The sequence below is a fragment of the Primulina tabacum genome, chromosome 5 (assembly GCF_025594145.1).
Source record: "Primulina tabacum isolate GXHZ01 chromosome 5, ASM2559414v2, whole genome shotgun sequence".
Taxonomy (NCBI): domain Eukaryota; kingdom Viridiplantae; phylum Streptophyta; class Magnoliopsida; order Lamiales; family Gesneriaceae; genus Primulina; species Primulina tabacum.
Genome location: NC_134554.1, coordinates 14,859,600 through 14,876,079, shown reverse-complemented (window position 1 = coordinate 14,876,079; position 16,480 = coordinate 14,859,600). Strand labels below are relative to the sequence as shown.

General features: G+C 34.4%; 3 protein-coding genes across 3 annotated transcripts; 1 reads left to right on the top strand and 2 right to left on the bottom strand.

Annotated features, from left to right (window-relative positions):
* Positions 1–269: 269 nt before the first annotated feature.
* LOC142546943 (phosphoacetylglucosamine mutase-like) lies at positions 270–6,688 on the bottom strand. Its single transcript, XM_075654938.1, has 9 exons — positions 6,509–6,688; positions 6,170–6,432; positions 4,595–4,714; positions 4,031–4,173; positions 3,678–3,920; positions 2,728–3,143; positions 2,482–2,657; positions 1,831–1,927; positions 270–656 (listed from the first exon to the last, which is right to left on the bottom strand). Exons 1-9 carry the CDS (start codon positions 6,567–6,569, stop codon positions 502–504), a joined length of 1,674 nt encoding a protein of 557 aa, XP_075511053.1. The 5' UTR covers positions 6,570–6,688; the 3' UTR covers positions 270–501.
* Positions 6,689–7,915: 1,227 nt separating this feature from the next.
* LOC142546952 (small ribosomal subunit protein eS21y-like) lies at positions 7,916–9,620 on the bottom strand. Its single transcript, XM_075654950.1, has 4 exons — positions 9,477–9,620; positions 9,008–9,105; positions 8,780–8,912; positions 7,916–8,166 (listed from the first exon to the last, which is right to left on the bottom strand). Exons 2-4 carry the CDS (start codon positions 9,055–9,057, stop codon positions 8,101–8,103), a joined length of 249 nt encoding a protein of 82 aa, XP_075511065.1. The 5' UTR covers positions 9,058–9,105; positions 9,477–9,620; the 3' UTR covers positions 7,916–8,100.
* A 2,576-nt stretch (positions 9,621–12,196) lies between these two features.
* Positions 12,197–14,708, top strand: LOC142546942 (F-box protein At1g55000). The gene is made up of 2 exons (XM_075654937.1): positions 12,197–12,734; positions 14,083–14,708. Exons 1-2 carry the CDS (start codon positions 12,306–12,308, stop codon positions 14,455–14,457), a joined length of 804 nt encoding a protein of 267 aa, XP_075511052.1. The 5' UTR covers positions 12,197–12,305; the 3' UTR covers positions 14,458–14,708.
* Positions 14,709–16,480: the final 1,772 nt, after the last annotated feature.

Here is a 16,480-nt window from a genome sequence, read left to right as displayed (position 1 = left end):
TTCTTAGAAAGAACCGTAATCGCTCATGCGGAAGCCAGGGGCATATCTGGATTACAGCTCTTTGAAAAATCAGAATTTTCAATCTACAGATTTTCCACCGTAGTACCATAATTTCCTCGTGAATTTTTTGGATTTCTTGCCTTTAAGTAATTTTTTTTTGGGTGATTTTTGAGTTTATTTTGCATTCGAACATATTTGGAAAACATAAATTGAAAAAGTAGTACATATAGCTTATTGAGAGGACAAGAAATATAGAAAACTCGAGTAGCTACCGTAAATATTCCAGCATTTAAATTCATGATACACACATAAATATCAACAGTAACTTGAAAGTTGTGATATCACGGTTAGCAAGTTATAAGTCTACAACTCCATGAACAAAGCCATGACAAATTTCAAATTTTGTACCATCCGAGAAATCCCATAATTTTGGCCTGCACGACAATGCTTTGCGATCTCCATCTCAGAAGGAAAACATGCATATAAAAGGCGGAGGGTTAACTAGCTGCTGCCGGAACCAAGAAACTGATTAACAAGCCGGGCTACAGAATGCGCGAGACTATCTGCTGCTTCTCGGGTAGATGCTTCTGCATACACTCTTATCACGTCTTCTGTTCCTGAAGGCCGTATAAAACATCTCCCTTTCGGATATTTGGCTGAGGAAAGAGAAATATGAAATCGTATTTAACAATAAAAACAATACACTCTTTTTGTTTAAAAAATGTGATGCTGCAAGAGGTATAATTTGTATGCTACAGATGTTTCGTTCACAGAGGCATCAAAATGAGAACGAATATAAAGGGAGCTTTATCAGACCGTGGAACGAACTCTCAGGACTGTAATGGAACATTTCCTACGAAAATTTCAACAATTTAATAGAAGTTTTTGATAGCATGTATTAGGATGCATTGTTTTCAAAATTTATAGATGAGACGTGAAAAATTATTTGGCAAATATTATTTGCGGCATCATGAATACTGACAATGGAGAAAAGTAGATGAAATGGACACATATGCTCAAGAAACTATGTCAAATATCTAAGATGAAGACCCTAGTAGAGTTATTGTGACCACATTTTGTGTTGACAATAAATTAAGGGTTACACAAGAAATCTTGCATTTTCCAACCACATTCTAGCTACTTCTAGAGATTTCAGGAGCTTTTGTGGGTTTGACTGGGTCCAAGACATCATCCGACCTGAAGTGATCTAGTTTTGCCCTTTTTTTTCTTTTCAAATGAAACTAGGACGTTTTTTGAGATAATACGTCAATGACTTCACATGAATGAACAAATAAGTCTATCCGTGACATCAGTTGTTTTCATGCCTATTATGTATGAGAACGGATGTCTCTCGCTACCACCTCATAATTGGAGCAAATTTGATCTAGACCATAGACCATTGTTACAGAACACTTCAGGCTGTTGGATCTAACAAATCGCTTCATAAACTTCCAATAATAAAAAGATACAGATAATAATATAACATAGGGTAAACAAGCTGTAAGTTATTAAGTAATAGGTGCAATTGACAGGCGGCAAGATGAAAAGCACTGGGTATATGCCAGTGAGTCAACTAGATGAGAAGAAACTAATTGGTGGAGATGAATCACTTAGCCCGAAGGTAGCAATTAAACCAGGATACATATGGGAAGAAACATGAAATTCAGTCAGAGGGCATTAAACTGTAAGCTATGACACGGAGATTGAAACTGGCTTATGGCTTTTACGCATGCTGAACTTGGTTATATCATAATGATATCAACCATATCCAAATATGAAATCGCATTACTCAATGCATAATAAAATTTAAGGGAGTAAAAGCGAGATCACCTGTTTCCATGTCGATTGCCTCTTGTATACCAGAAGGCTTAACAACTACTGTTTCTGCATTAGCAGTCACCACAGCAGTCCTATCCATAACCTTTACCTGAAGAAACAAAAAATATTGTGCATTGTTTGATTGCAGCTTCACAAATAAGTGGTTCCACAGTCAGACACATCAACCAATGAAGTGCGATTAACCACGTGCTTTCTCTATCCAGATCTATAAATCAAGTTCACAAGAAAACAAACTCTCTGGAATCATGTTGTAGTGGTCGATGTAGGAGATCAGACTCTAATGTAAAGTATCTTGTCCAGGATATGATTCACAATTCAAAGACAAAGACGTCGACCATAACTGCACAAAGAATTCCAGCAAAGACCATGTGGATCATACATATCCAAGAATTATTAGAGCACATCGGTCGAGACCTCAGCAAACATTCTAATCAACACAAATCTCATTCGCTACCCTTTATCTTATTAAACTTGAGGAACAAATCATCATCCATGATAAATTGACAACAACAATAGCTTCAGATTTTCAAAACACAAAAGTTCAATTGTCCACTGCAAATTCATCTGGGAATCACCACATATTATCCAGCCTATCAATCAAGGGAGAACTATGATCAAAATGAATCTACAAATAGAACTGACCTTAATTTGCCTGCTAGGCAAATCTTGATAAAGCTCATTCCATCTAAAGATAGACCACCCCCAGTGCTGTAAGATTGCCTCCACTAATAGCATCCCACTCAATGCATCTCCCACAGCCTGATTAATCAGTTTACTGGTAGCCACAAGTCTCAGAGCTGCCTTTTGTTTTTCAGAACCTGGAATAATTAAGGATTTGCATTATCATAAGCAAGATATCATAGATAAATGTTCAAAAGTAGAACTAACCTCTTGATGTTAATAAAAGTTCATTGTTTCTAGTATCCAACCAGCCTAGGAAAGTTTCTGAAAACAAAATGGTTCCATGCCCATTTGCCTCAAAATAGATGCCAATATCATACTCAGCAGCTTTTTCGTGAAGGTATTTGACTCCAGTTGGAGTAAACACAACTTCCAGTCCCAACCGTTTCAAGTAATCAGTGGATGCACCGTTAGCATAAGCAGTTTGTATCACACCAAGGCATGTCTGATAAGAATTGTTTGCTTTCACATCTTCAGCTTCATTAAGAATTCCTAATTGTTCTTTGATAAACAAAGCAAACAAAGTCAATATCTTGTCTCCGTCGACAAGGTCGATCTTGTCGCTGTTTGATAAGACATAAAAGTAGACTAGCCGATCAGCATCGCCATCCAAACTGGCACACCTGAAACGCTAAAACAAAAAAACTTTAAAGTTTCAAACCACCACCACTTAGTTGAGGTGTTCATAGTTATGGGATTTCAAATATTCTGCAAATAAGTAAGCTAAGACTGGCTAAAAATATATTGTTGATTAGAGACATTTACTTCAGATCTCACGAAATCAATGCACCAAATATTTTTTTGGATGATAATCTGAAAATTTCGGAGCATGCCAAATGAGGTCCTAACAATAGCAGTAAATAAATATTAAAAAATACTGATTTGCAGCAGCGATTTTTCCAGTTGAGCAGAAACATCACTTGCAGTCTTACAATTATCTCTGAGAAGTTATTTGTTTGCTAATCATTTCTGATAAACAAATTATTTTGTTAAGTTTACAAGATGAGGATGCATGTATCCAGGAGCAAGTTTGAACAAAATACCATGCAATCAACAATGAAAAGTTTTTTGCTTTCCTCAAGCATAGAGAAGAGAAGATGAGAAGGATTGAAGGACAACAAAAGAAGAGTAAGAAAGATGATATCATGATAGCTCACCTAACTCCAAAATCATAATGACCAAAACCACGTGGAACAATCTTCTCTTTCTGCACGAAATCAGCACCAACACAGTCATTAAGGACACCAACTCCAGTGTTACGAGCTTCGATGTTCAAATCACGCAACCTTGTATTCAACTTTTCAATCTCCTCTCCACCCACTCCATCGGCACAATCCACAATGAATTTTTTATACATATTATTGCCACCGACTCCAGGGGGAATGCATTCCAACAACAACCTACCGAAACACAGGAGCTCCAATATGTGAAGCTGGTTCCTTGATCATTCAGAAAGTTGCATAAATGTGAAACATTTATGAATTTCTGTACATCTAATATTCAAACAAACCTATAAGATAACAAGAGCTGGTCATAATAACTGTTTTTGGTTGCTTCAATGCCCTTATTTTTGGAACGCACCATCCAATGCAGTTGAGGGGTCGTCAGGATTCCCATGTCACTGGCAATGGTTCCCATGATTGAAGTCACACCCTTAAAATGTTAATAAGCTTAAGTGCATCAATCATATTGTACAGCTGACACCTAGATCTGATAACAAATACACAGTGCCTCTTTACTGATCTATATATGTGATTTCCAAGCACTGGCAGCTTACAGATTCTAAATGTACATGGATAGGTTTCAGCAATTACAAGATCTGAAAGCATAAAGCAGGGATTAGGTGCAATTACAGGCCACGAGGATAAAGATTCATTCAGAATAATCTAGACCTGATGCAAGAAAGTTACTTCACTAGATATTTGTGTTGGACAAGATCACATTATTTCAGATACTCAAACGCAACTTGGAAGGTGGGAGTTTAAAGCACCAGTTTAGTTTATTCAAACAGGATCGAAAAGATATTATGTAAAGGGATTTACAAAATCAACAAAAGATAAAATGGAAACCATACTAGTGCAGCAGCAGACACAAGTAACTTTCCACTGGGCCTAGTGTCTCTTCCCAATAATACTTCTGATGAAGGAGCTCCATCAAGTTGGATATTTTCCTTCTTCACGAAATCATCTATCAACTGTTTCGATAAGCAAAGAAACTCTTATCCAACAAAACACAGGGAAGAAAGATAACAATAAGTGAAAACTATTAAAATTATCACAAACAGACAACTGACAACCTCCACTCAAATTGAAGTTTATACAGTAGGATTGAATGATTAACTATAAAACTTGTAAAAGATGACGAGTTGGAACATAATCATATTGTACATGTTGGGTATTCACGACTTCCTTCGCCTTGTTGGAAAATAAGGAAATAGAAGTCAAATTTTTGGAAATTGATAGAGATGTCTTTAGCGACATTGGGTTATCTCTGCAAAACTCTTAGTAATGATAGTGCATTGCAAGAATCTGCAGAACTGAATGTATTCATAAAACTCAACTTTTACTCAAGAAACTGAATGTATTCAAACAACTCAATAAGTACGTAAGAAACTGACAGAACAGCAATATAATTAAGATCTGCACTGCCATCTTAAATAATATACTATTTCATATCAACATGCTGAAGATATCTAATTCAACAACTCATGCAATATACAAGGTTTCACAAGAATATGGTAAACTTTTTTACCCTGACAGGTGGAACCAAAGCCATTGATCAGACATTAAAAGTAAGGTACAGGATTTTGGTGGAAGAAAGTCGTGGGCAAGTTTAATGTCCAATAAGCTTTCACTCCAGGCTTCTAAACTCAATTCCAAAGAATAAAGTTTGCAAACTCATGTGACGAACTATAAATTAGCAGTCTTTGCCCCAATAAGAATCCTCCTATCAATTATAACCATTCCAACTGTCGGACAGATCAACAGATACTGAAAATATGTAACTAACAGCCTCACTTGATAATCAAACTACTCTCAGCGAAAGACGCCTGTTTCAGTCCCACTTATGAAACCCGGACAATAGTTCTTGCCATGATTTGCGGAAATGGTTGCGGAGGTTACTGCGAAGGGTGTTCCAGTTCTATGGACATTTCACACAGCAGTCGCAGTGTCCCTCGTGGGTTTTTTAATAAAACTAATTTCTTTTTTGGAAAAATACTTAATTGAAAGATATCAAATAATTTGAAAAAGAGAATTCGAATACTGTTCCTCGACAGCCGCGATGGCCCAGCGGTGGAGAACTGCCATGATGGCCTGCAATGGTCGAGAAATCGGCGGTATCACACAAAAAAACCGGCCTCGCCCTCACAATCATTCACAGTTTTAGCCTGAAACTTTTCAGTGTCAGCAAACTACCCCGTTCCGAGTGGCAGTGACGGAGAACCATGGTTCTTGCATATTTACATTTCCGTATATCACCTTTAATCAAATACCGGTAGTACCTTTCTATTTGCTCCAAACACGTGAAACCATTCTCCGCAATCTACCATTTGAGACATCACGATTTCACTAATCATGATTGATACCTACTGATACTCGACATAAAATGCAGAAACAAGAAGTGCCATGTACAACATCTTTTCCAGTACCTGGATGAGGGAATGGGGATCCGGGGCATTAGCAACGGCATCAGCAAAGGGTTCCCAACGCTGAGTGAGCATTCCACCAGAAGGATCCGCGACTTTAACCCCATTATCCGACACCTCATTGTGGGAAGCGGTGACCATAAGACCGATCACTGATCCAGTCTGAACGGACCTGAGAGCCGCCAAAATCCCTACACGGAACACCGTCGACTCCAGCAGCGACGCATCAGTTCTGAAACCCGAGGTGCCATATGAAAACTGCACCCCTGAATGTGTGGAAGAAAATACATTGAAATCAGGTGAAAAAAATCTCAAAACACAGCGCAGAGAATGTGGCAGTACCCGGAGGAGGGGGAAATCTAGACGCCAAGTCTGAAAGGATTGATCTCTGCTGTTCGTTCATCCCTCCTCCTTATTTTGAAGATTTGCAGAACAATTTGTACTATTTTTCCCAATTCTCCAGCTCCCAGCTATCATCAATTTAAATCCCTCGTGTAAACGTGAGATGACTTTTCAGATTCGAATTTTTTATGACTTTTAAGATTCGAATTTTTTTTTTAAAAAAAATTAGATTCGAATAAAAATTGGTCTACAAAGGAACGGTTTTTCTTATGATTAACTCAATTAAAGGTCATGGAGTCATCACAATGAAACGATCATGGTAATTTGTTCAATGGTTATTTTCATGAAAATCCAACATATATTGTTTCGACAACGATTTTAAATGTCTATAATATTTTTTTACATGGTTAATACGATAAAGAATCACAGTATTTGTTTTACACAACAAAAAAATGATGTGTGGTGGTTCGAGTTAAGGATTATTCAAAAAACAACGGATGTAATGCGAATGCTGTTGACAAATAAATTAAAATTAGAGAATCTATTGCAATTCAGTACATTTAACATTTTTGTCGAGTTACAGTGAAAATTTTTATGTAACAATACTTAAAATTAACCGCTACCAATGATATTGTTAGATTACTCTATCTTGGTAAATAACCAAGATTTCCTGGAATGTTGGAAAGTCTTGATTATATGTATTAGAAGTCAAAATATTGTCCACGATTGTGGCTGGTCAATACGAAAGTAGTCCAACAATCATTTTAACAGCAGTGTCAGTGTCTGATCAAGATATTTGGATATGACATACATATTTTAGTATGATCAAATTCAATAATGATATAAATGTTTTGGAGGCGTCCAATTTTTTAACATCGCACAAGATATTGTTCTTCCTGCTCATTATACAATTGGAGGAAAAGAATATGACACATGATATTATTTAGCTGATTTTTTATCTGAAAATGGTTAATTATCGTGCAAATTATACACGTTCTATGTGGTTCGAAAATAAATAAAAAAGATGTGCAACATGCATGGCATTCTTCAATCACATTTTTGCAATTGTAGCATCCTCAACACATGTTTGGAAAAAAAACATCATTTACATTATATAATAACATATATTATATTACACAATATGATTAACGAAAATTAAAATGATCTCAATGAGAATCTCAAATCTCAGAATTTCTTGCTCGATTTATTTTAGTGTGAACTTGTACCAAAATAGATTTCTCAGTGAAAATGGTCTCGAAGAAAAAGCAATAAGAAAACGTTCAGGCAATTTTCATAGTTCGTGTGTTTGCTTCTATACCTGAAGCTGACCGAGGCTGAATGCAATAGAGGAGAGGCGAAGGTGTTTAGTAGGTAAGGCGGAAGAAGAACACACCAGATAGGCGACAATTAACACAAAAAAGGCATAAAGAAGTTCATCTGATCATAAGCTCAAAATCCAATATTGAATAACCACACAGTGCAAGAGACAAACTAAAACTACGGGCATATGCTGTTTCTTTCACTCAAATCACATAAATGTTTCAACTCAATTTTCAACCGCTTGAGATTTGAAGCCAATGTGCCGCATCAAATCACTGTTGTCGAACTTCAACCTTCTTCTTCTGCCAGAGCCTATCGAGAGCACTGTCAGCATCACCCTATCAATCCAAATCCCAGTTAAAACAATCACATAAATGCAAACGTACAACAGATTAAAAAACTTGGTACACCAATACCATAAAAGTAAATGTTCCAAGGCACATGCTCAGGAACACACTATATCATAGTGAAGGGTAATTTGCGATTTACATTTATCTAACTCTACCATGGGATGGCAGCTACCTTGGTTTCTTATTCAAAACACATAATGGGATGACTACCAAGAATTCAAGGCTTTGTGTGACCCAAGGAGTGGTAACAACTTTGAGTTGTTCATTGATTGTGACACTCTGTTGGTTATTTTGATAATATTTTCACTTGATCAACTGAGTCAAAAGTAAAAGTTTGTTTTGAAATTCAAAAGTAAACATCAGTATGCAGAAGTGAAGACTACAAAGAAATAATAAAATACAAAACATGTAGTGTATTTTTCACTTTTTGCTAATTACAAGGTAAACGTGGGGCTACCCATAGGTTGCTACTTCTTATAATATAGTTATATTTAGGAGAAAATTCCCACGACAGTGCAATTGAAAAAACAGGAACAAATGAGTGACTATAGCAGCTAGCACGATGACAGTTCACATAAGGAATGCATAGATATTCATTCACCTGGGCACGGACAAATCCACAGAGAGCAAAGGTTGAGTGTTGGCCAGTGTATCGACCAGACTCATCCAAATGCCCGACGTTGATCTGAACTGATGCATGATCCTTGGAAGTGATAAGCCTGTTCGTGGCAGAGCTGCATCACCAAATTTGGAAAAGAAGAAGTTAATTTAAGCCCTACTAGATTGCACAAAAGAACCCAAAAATAGACATCACAAACAGTGTTCTTACCACTTCCTTGGGATATAAAGATCCATGTTCTGTCCCTCCTCGTTTTGCATCTTGGTTAAATTTTCGAGCACCCAACGAATTCACGAAATGCAAAACACCTAATACAGAGAAACCCAATTAAATACCATACAAACAAAGCAAACATCCATCAGAAGTCCAACACTTGCATAAATTTCTTCTACACTATTTTGATTCCAAAATAAAAGATACGAACGATACAGCAAAAAAAGTCATCTTTTCAGCTCACCGAATTATTCCTACATGTATACCCAATCCAAAATATTGCTAAAACTTCACTAATCGCTAAAAATTTTCAGCTCCTTCACATCAATAGGCACGCTCAACTCAAGTACGGAGAATGAGAGAAAGAAACGAGACACAATCAATTAACGTAAATTACGAATACGAGGCAAAATCAAACACAGAGCGAACCGAATCACAGCATCACAGTGAGAAATGAAGCAAATACCCAAGAAAAAACAACGATCGGCGCCGATAGGAATTACCAAAACTTCTTCTAGTGGAACGGATAGTTTTATACAGAACATATATGCAGGAAACAAGAAGCAGAACCCTAGAACTTATCGGGCCGAGCTTGTTTGGATCGATATTTTAGACAGCCCAATTAGAATGGGCTAAACAGGTCTCCATTTTTTGGCCCGACACGGTTATAAGATCATTGGCCTAAATCACTTCTCGACGAGGTATGGGAATTCGGAAGTCCATTTATTTATTTATTATATTTATCGACTTTGTTTTTATTTTTAAAAAATAAAGTCCTGAAATTATGATTTATTTACAATTAATTATCTCGATTATAAAAAGTATACAAATCTAAAACTATTTACATGAAATATTTGGTTTGGATTTAATGCCGAGGCAATGTTTGGATTACTAATATGTTTCTGATTCACATATTAGATTTTGTAATGAAGTCAAGTGAACCATTTTGTTTTATATTTATTTTAATGATATTTTCTCTCGTATCGTTTCATTTTAAAATATTATAACTTTCATTTTTTTTTTCTATGGATATAAAAATCATATTTATGTTTTATTAAATTTTGTATGAGACAATTCTAAGTATATATATATTCATAAGATAAGTTAGCTCGAATTATAATTAATACTAGTTATTTTGCACACGCGATGCGTGTGTGTACAATCTTTTTTATCATTATCGATAGAGTAAAGTGAAATTTGACAAATTATGGAGGGACTAAATTGATATTTGAATTGTTGATATAAAAATAATAAAAATAAAAGTGTGTGTTGAAATTAAAAAATAAAAAACAAAAAACAATAGTGTAATATTAGTATCATATAAGGGTAAATTTGGAAGAAAAAGTTGGTGTCCCTAGATGGTTACTATCATACTCTCACACTTAGTAAAATAGAATAGATATAATAGATGAAGACTACAAATAGTAATTTCTCGTCAAAATGTCGTTTATAAAAAATGAAAGATATATCATGAATATTGAAATATATATATTGTAATAAATGATAATTTCATTTATTGTTTGCATTGATTATATCAATTAATTTAGTTTAAATTTGAATTTAATTCATTTTTATATTAATTCAAATATAATTTATGTATTATATGTCTTTTATTATTTTTTATTCAAATTGAAACTAAATTCTATTGAAAACATAAATCACATTCAAATTTTGCATTGATTATATCAATCAATTTAATTTGTGATATGATTTGTGTTAATATGATATATTTAATTTTTATTACAAATTGTATAAATAAATTTTAAATACAAACGTCATTTTTTAAAAAAAGAAAGATATATCACGAATATTGACATATGTGTACTGCAATAAATAATCATTTCATTTATTGTTTGCATTAATTATATCAATTCATTTAATTAATTTTTATATTAATTCAAATGTAATTATGTATTATATGTTTTTTTATTTATTTACTCAAATTGAAACCAAACTCTATTGAAAACGAAAAATATATTATAATTTTTACATTGATTATATCAATCAATTTAATTAAAAACTGTACAAAATGTTCATTATCACTCATGAGGTAAATCATTCAAAAATAAATTTTGCTATTTTAAGTAATTTCATGTCCAAATTACTTACTAAAAAAGAAATACAATATTTAATTATTTAATTTAATTTCTAAAAATAAAATTGGTTGAATGTTAAAAGTTATCACTACAACAAGGTTTTCCAATGGAAATTGAATTACCGTTTAATAATCATATTTTTTTTATCCAAATGCATATTATTTCAAAATTACCTCAATTTGAAAGAATTAATGCATTGTAGTTTTCTTCCAAAATCATGTGTATATTGTATATCTTGAATTATCTTCTTAAAAATTCAAATAAAAGACTACAAGAAAATTAAAAGAGATAGATTCTAAAGAGTTTCAAATGGACATTAAATTACTCTCAATAAACATGTATATTACTCTCAATAATCAGAAATGTTTAACATCAAATGCATGCAATTTGAAATTTATATAATTTGAAAGAGTTAATGTATGATATAATTCTATCAAAAGCATCCGATGTATAATTTTTGTCTATCGGGATGTCTTATTTAAATTTTAAATTATAAATAATGCAATGTCGCATATTATATTATAAACCAATTTTATTTTATTTATCTTACTAAAATTATCTCCTCCAAAATTGAATTCTGAAATGACATGAGCTGAATCATTCCAAGATGTAATGTTCATTGTATTAACTAAAAAAAATAAATCGACATGCGTTGTATTAATTTTTTTTTAAAATTAACGAAAAAATAGTTTTTATTTTTATTTTTTATAATTATATTATTTTTTTCAATTTAAATATTATTTATTATTTATTAATTTTTAATAATATGGTTTCGTACATCACACGGATTAATATTAGTTAATTGAATGCGACTGTTTTCGCGAACTGGAAATCCATCGGTGGAATGTGCCCTGCCCACTACTTTTTCCTGGCAAGTGACAACCATTTATGGTTTATTTCATCCTGTTTATGTGGCATTACCCCGTGATAAGATGGATGATCAAGATTTACCTATATATATATATAAGATCCATTTTTTTTAAAAAAAAAATCGCTGAATATGATGGATGATCAAGATTTACCCATATATATACATAAGATCTATTTTTTTTAAAAAAAAAACCGTTGAAATTGAAGTGATGATATCGAGGATCCACCAGTTATCTCCCACTTAATAAAGTTACACGAGAAGCGAGGTTAGCCCACGCCTCGTCCCGTCATCCTCTACCCGTCCAACACGAGCTCTGACTACCAAAGAGATGGGTTGTTGCGGCGGCGAAGACGACCAGGAATCGGCTGCGGGGCCGGTACCTCTGGACCTCCTCGAACCCCTCAATTCCTTCCATCAAGAAACTCTATTATCCTCAGACGAAGACTTCATAATCTCCCCGATCAATTCCAATTTCTCTGCTCTCTTGTGTAAGGACACCCTCCGCGCTATCCTGGAAAAGCTCCCTCTGGCAGACCTCTCACGCGCCGCCTGCGTGTGCCGCCTCTGGCGCTCAGTGGCCTCCGATAGGGACTTGCAGGTTTGCGTTTTCAAGTCTCCCTGGAAGCTTCGAGATGTGATTGGAAACCCTAGCTCTGGGAGCTTCTGGAGGGACAATTCCCTCTCCAAATTCGCTGTGTCCCATCGCCTCTCTCGCGGCGACTCCATCGCCAGCCTCGCCGTCAAATATTCAGTTCAGGTATTTTCAATTTTTTTTCATGTACCTGTTGAATATCTCTATGAATCCTAACGTTGTGAACTTAATCTGTGACACATTTGTTTGGGAGAAATGTTCGAAGTCTAGATGGAGGGACAATGTAAACAACCCTCCAATTAATTATTTCTTCAATTGCGCCTATGGAGTCTTCCTTGTTGCATGATTGAACTTGGAAATTATCCAAGTCATTATTAGTGATCAAAGTTTCAATTTTTATTTCATCTTTAAGGTTGAACAATTGAGAAATATCAAAGTTATAACATTTGATTCTTTTAAAAACTTTTTTTAATTTATAGTGATCTGAATTATTGCTTATACATTATGCCAATAATTCTTTACATCATTTTCATCCTTTCTTGCCCAATGGCTCAGTTCGATGACCAGTTTCCTATCCAGCCGTTCTTATTAATGCATCGGTCGACGGTCGTCTGCATTGATTTTCTATGACCATCTTATATCTTTCAATTTCCTGCCTCTTTATCCAGTTCCTTGTTTATTCGTTTGGTTTCCTTTTTATGTTAAGTCACCGAAACTATGTTATTTGTCAATTACAGACTTGCATTTACTTATTTTGTGTAACAATGGTTGATGATCTAGCTTTTGATTGACTGTGATTGAGAGATAGTAAAAGGTTATTGAGCAAGACATTTACACATGTTACTAGAGACTATCTGGACGGAGAACTATTTCAATTGATGGGGATGGTTTGACCATAGAAGTTGTGATGAATAAAATTTATGGAACACTTGGTTTTGGTAAATTAGAAATTGAGACTTGCTAATCATGCCCAATTTATGTGCAATGTTTATAATTTACACGAAATAATTTTCGGGCCTATTTCATGTTATTTTCATAAAACATACCCTTGTGAAGAAAAGTGATCAATCTGAAAGGATGGGGCATTGGGGCTTGGATTTGGTTGAGGCGCAAGGGTTCAGTTAACTCAGCCTTGAGCTTAAGTGCGTGCATGCTATTGATAATTATGGGTGGGAAAACTGTGATATTTTTTTAGGGCGAACTTTTCTGGGAAATAAATATCTGCACAATTTGAAATTTGTTTACGATTGGTTCCAGTCCTATATTTTTCTTTATGTTAAAGCTTGCTTATTTTGTTTTGATGTTATGGCTACTGCTAGTGTAAATTTTTTAATTCTGTATAAAGTATGAGAGCGTATCACCTTGAATAGTAGGGACTCTCGTCTTCAACTGTAGGAAGTTCTGAATGACGATTTTCCTAGGATATAATTCTGTTATTTTTTTCCAAAACCTTTTCCGTCATTTTTGTTTTAAATGTTACAAGCAATACATAGTGGCGATTTATTATTTTCAGGTAATGGACATAAAACGCTTGAACAATATGATGAGTGATCATGGGATATACTCAAGGGATAGGCTGCTAATCCCCTTGTGTAAACCTGAAATTCTCACAAATTCTACGTGCTACATAGAACTAGATATCCATGCAAAAAGGGAAGTTGCAGTAGTGTATCTTGATGGTGGTCCCGACAAAAATGTACACATTTTGTTCAATAGACCCACTACAGAAAGAGGGAAGAGAAGGGTGCTCGATTCCTTAAAGAGGAGCATGAATGTTGATGATGGCACAGCACAATACTACTTGTCCATCTCAAATGGAGACCCTCGAGCTGCACTAACACGATTCTCTGATGATTTGACTTGGGAGAGGCAGGTCCAATCAACATGATATTCGAAAAATCTATTGTTTTTTAGATGAATGGACTTTTGTAAAACTGCGTTGATCAAAGCTATGTATAAAACTCTAGAAACTCTTCAAAACCATAATTTGTACTGCTTGTGTAAGTTGCAAACTATTGTCACCTTAAATTTGTACCATGTTATATCATGGATCTATATTTGCCTCTTTGTCTGTAATATTTGAACATGCACTTTGGTACTTAATATGCTGAAATATACTGAACCATTTACTTGAAACTAGTCGAGGTTCCTTTCTTTACAATTAAAGACTCGCACGCCATCAGATAATTATTGCTTCCTGCTTTATAATTTTATATTTGGCACTTCCACAAATCGTTTTAGTTCATCATTATATTGTATCTCATTCCATTTTCCTTCAAGTTTCTCCAACGATCAGTGTTGAACGTTTTGAGTATCATCTTAAATGTGTAATCTTAGTCTTATTTAAAATTTTGCCATTAACAACCTTTCATAGTTCGACTCTCTATAGCAAAATATACAAAAAAATATTTTCATTACACTAATTTTATTTTATTATGTTTTCTCATGAAAATAGCAGTATTATAGAGAAGGGGATTCTTGTGAAAAAAGTTGAGAATTAATTTCTATATTTCAAAATAAAAGTTCTGAATGAAACTTTTTTCTAAAACTTAACTTGAATTCCAAACTCGATAGCTCATACAAGACCTGAATGCAATTTTAGACCTGAATGCAATTTTTGCCATTAAATGTCATTGCTCTTGAAAGTCTACTCTTGATGTTCACGTGCTTCTGCGTGATTATGAATCTGTTGTAAAAGACCTGAATGCAATTTTAGGGTGCAAGGTACTTGTATTTCTGAAGAATTACAGTTGTTCAACCACTTTTTACAAAATTAATTCATTCTGCTGATCCCGATGTTATAATGGGCAGGGATGTTCAAAGTGGTTCCCTAGGATTTTTGGTGGAAATTAGGGCTGGACATCTTGGCCTTGGATTATTGAATAACATATCACGGGCTCCATCTGAAACCAATGAAGCTTTGCTCAACCACTTTACCAATCCGATTTTTGATGCCAAGGGTTTTGAGACTGTGAGGAGAGATACCTGAGCTGCTGTTTCTAAAACTATGGAGCAGTCATTAAAGATCTATTTTGAATGTCAGAATATTGATGTATATATGCTCTTTCATCTTCCTTAAACTACTCGTTTGAATTTCAGAAAATGAAAATGTGGCAATTAAGATAGTAGGCCTGATGCAAGTGGTAGATGTACATACACATATGTGTACTAAATATTTCATTTGAACTATTGACTTGAGGAGTGGGAAGGAAACAATTCCATTTTAGGAAAGCCATTTTAATCCTTATCTAGGATGTTAGAATGTAAATTCACATTGGTGTTATAGACCCTGTGTGGTACTAAAATGTATGAACTTTGATTGATTTACTTGTATTCTCTGTTTTGCCTTCTTCCATAGGCCCAACCAGATCTACGGCGTCAGTGGACAAGAATAATATCTGGTCGAGTTTCTCTTCAATATTTTGTTTTTGCAAAGGAAGTTCGTTTGGGACGTAAAACTTCTTTTCCTCCCTTTTTAATATAAAATACTCACTGTTAACAAATCAGTTATTATCAGTAGTCATCAATTCTTAGAGTAGGTATCTTATGAGACGGTCTCACGAATATTTATTTGTGAGACGGGTTCCCGTAACAAAACATGACATTTATTTATAATATTTATGAAAAGAAAAAATCTAATTAAAGCTTTAGTAATTTAAAAAAGTCAATTAACCATCCTGTCCAAACAAAATTCCCGACACCTGTTAGGCCATCAATCTTGTAATACCAATCGAGTTTTAATCTTTTTTTTTTTTTTTAATTTAGAAAAAATACATTCACCTACCAAAAGTTTTACTTCTCTTATGTGGAATCGATAACTACAATGTGTTGGTCAAGTAGATTGTTGACTTGTAATGTAACCATATAAAAACTCAGCTATGATAACAAAAAAATTGAGACAAATTTCAATA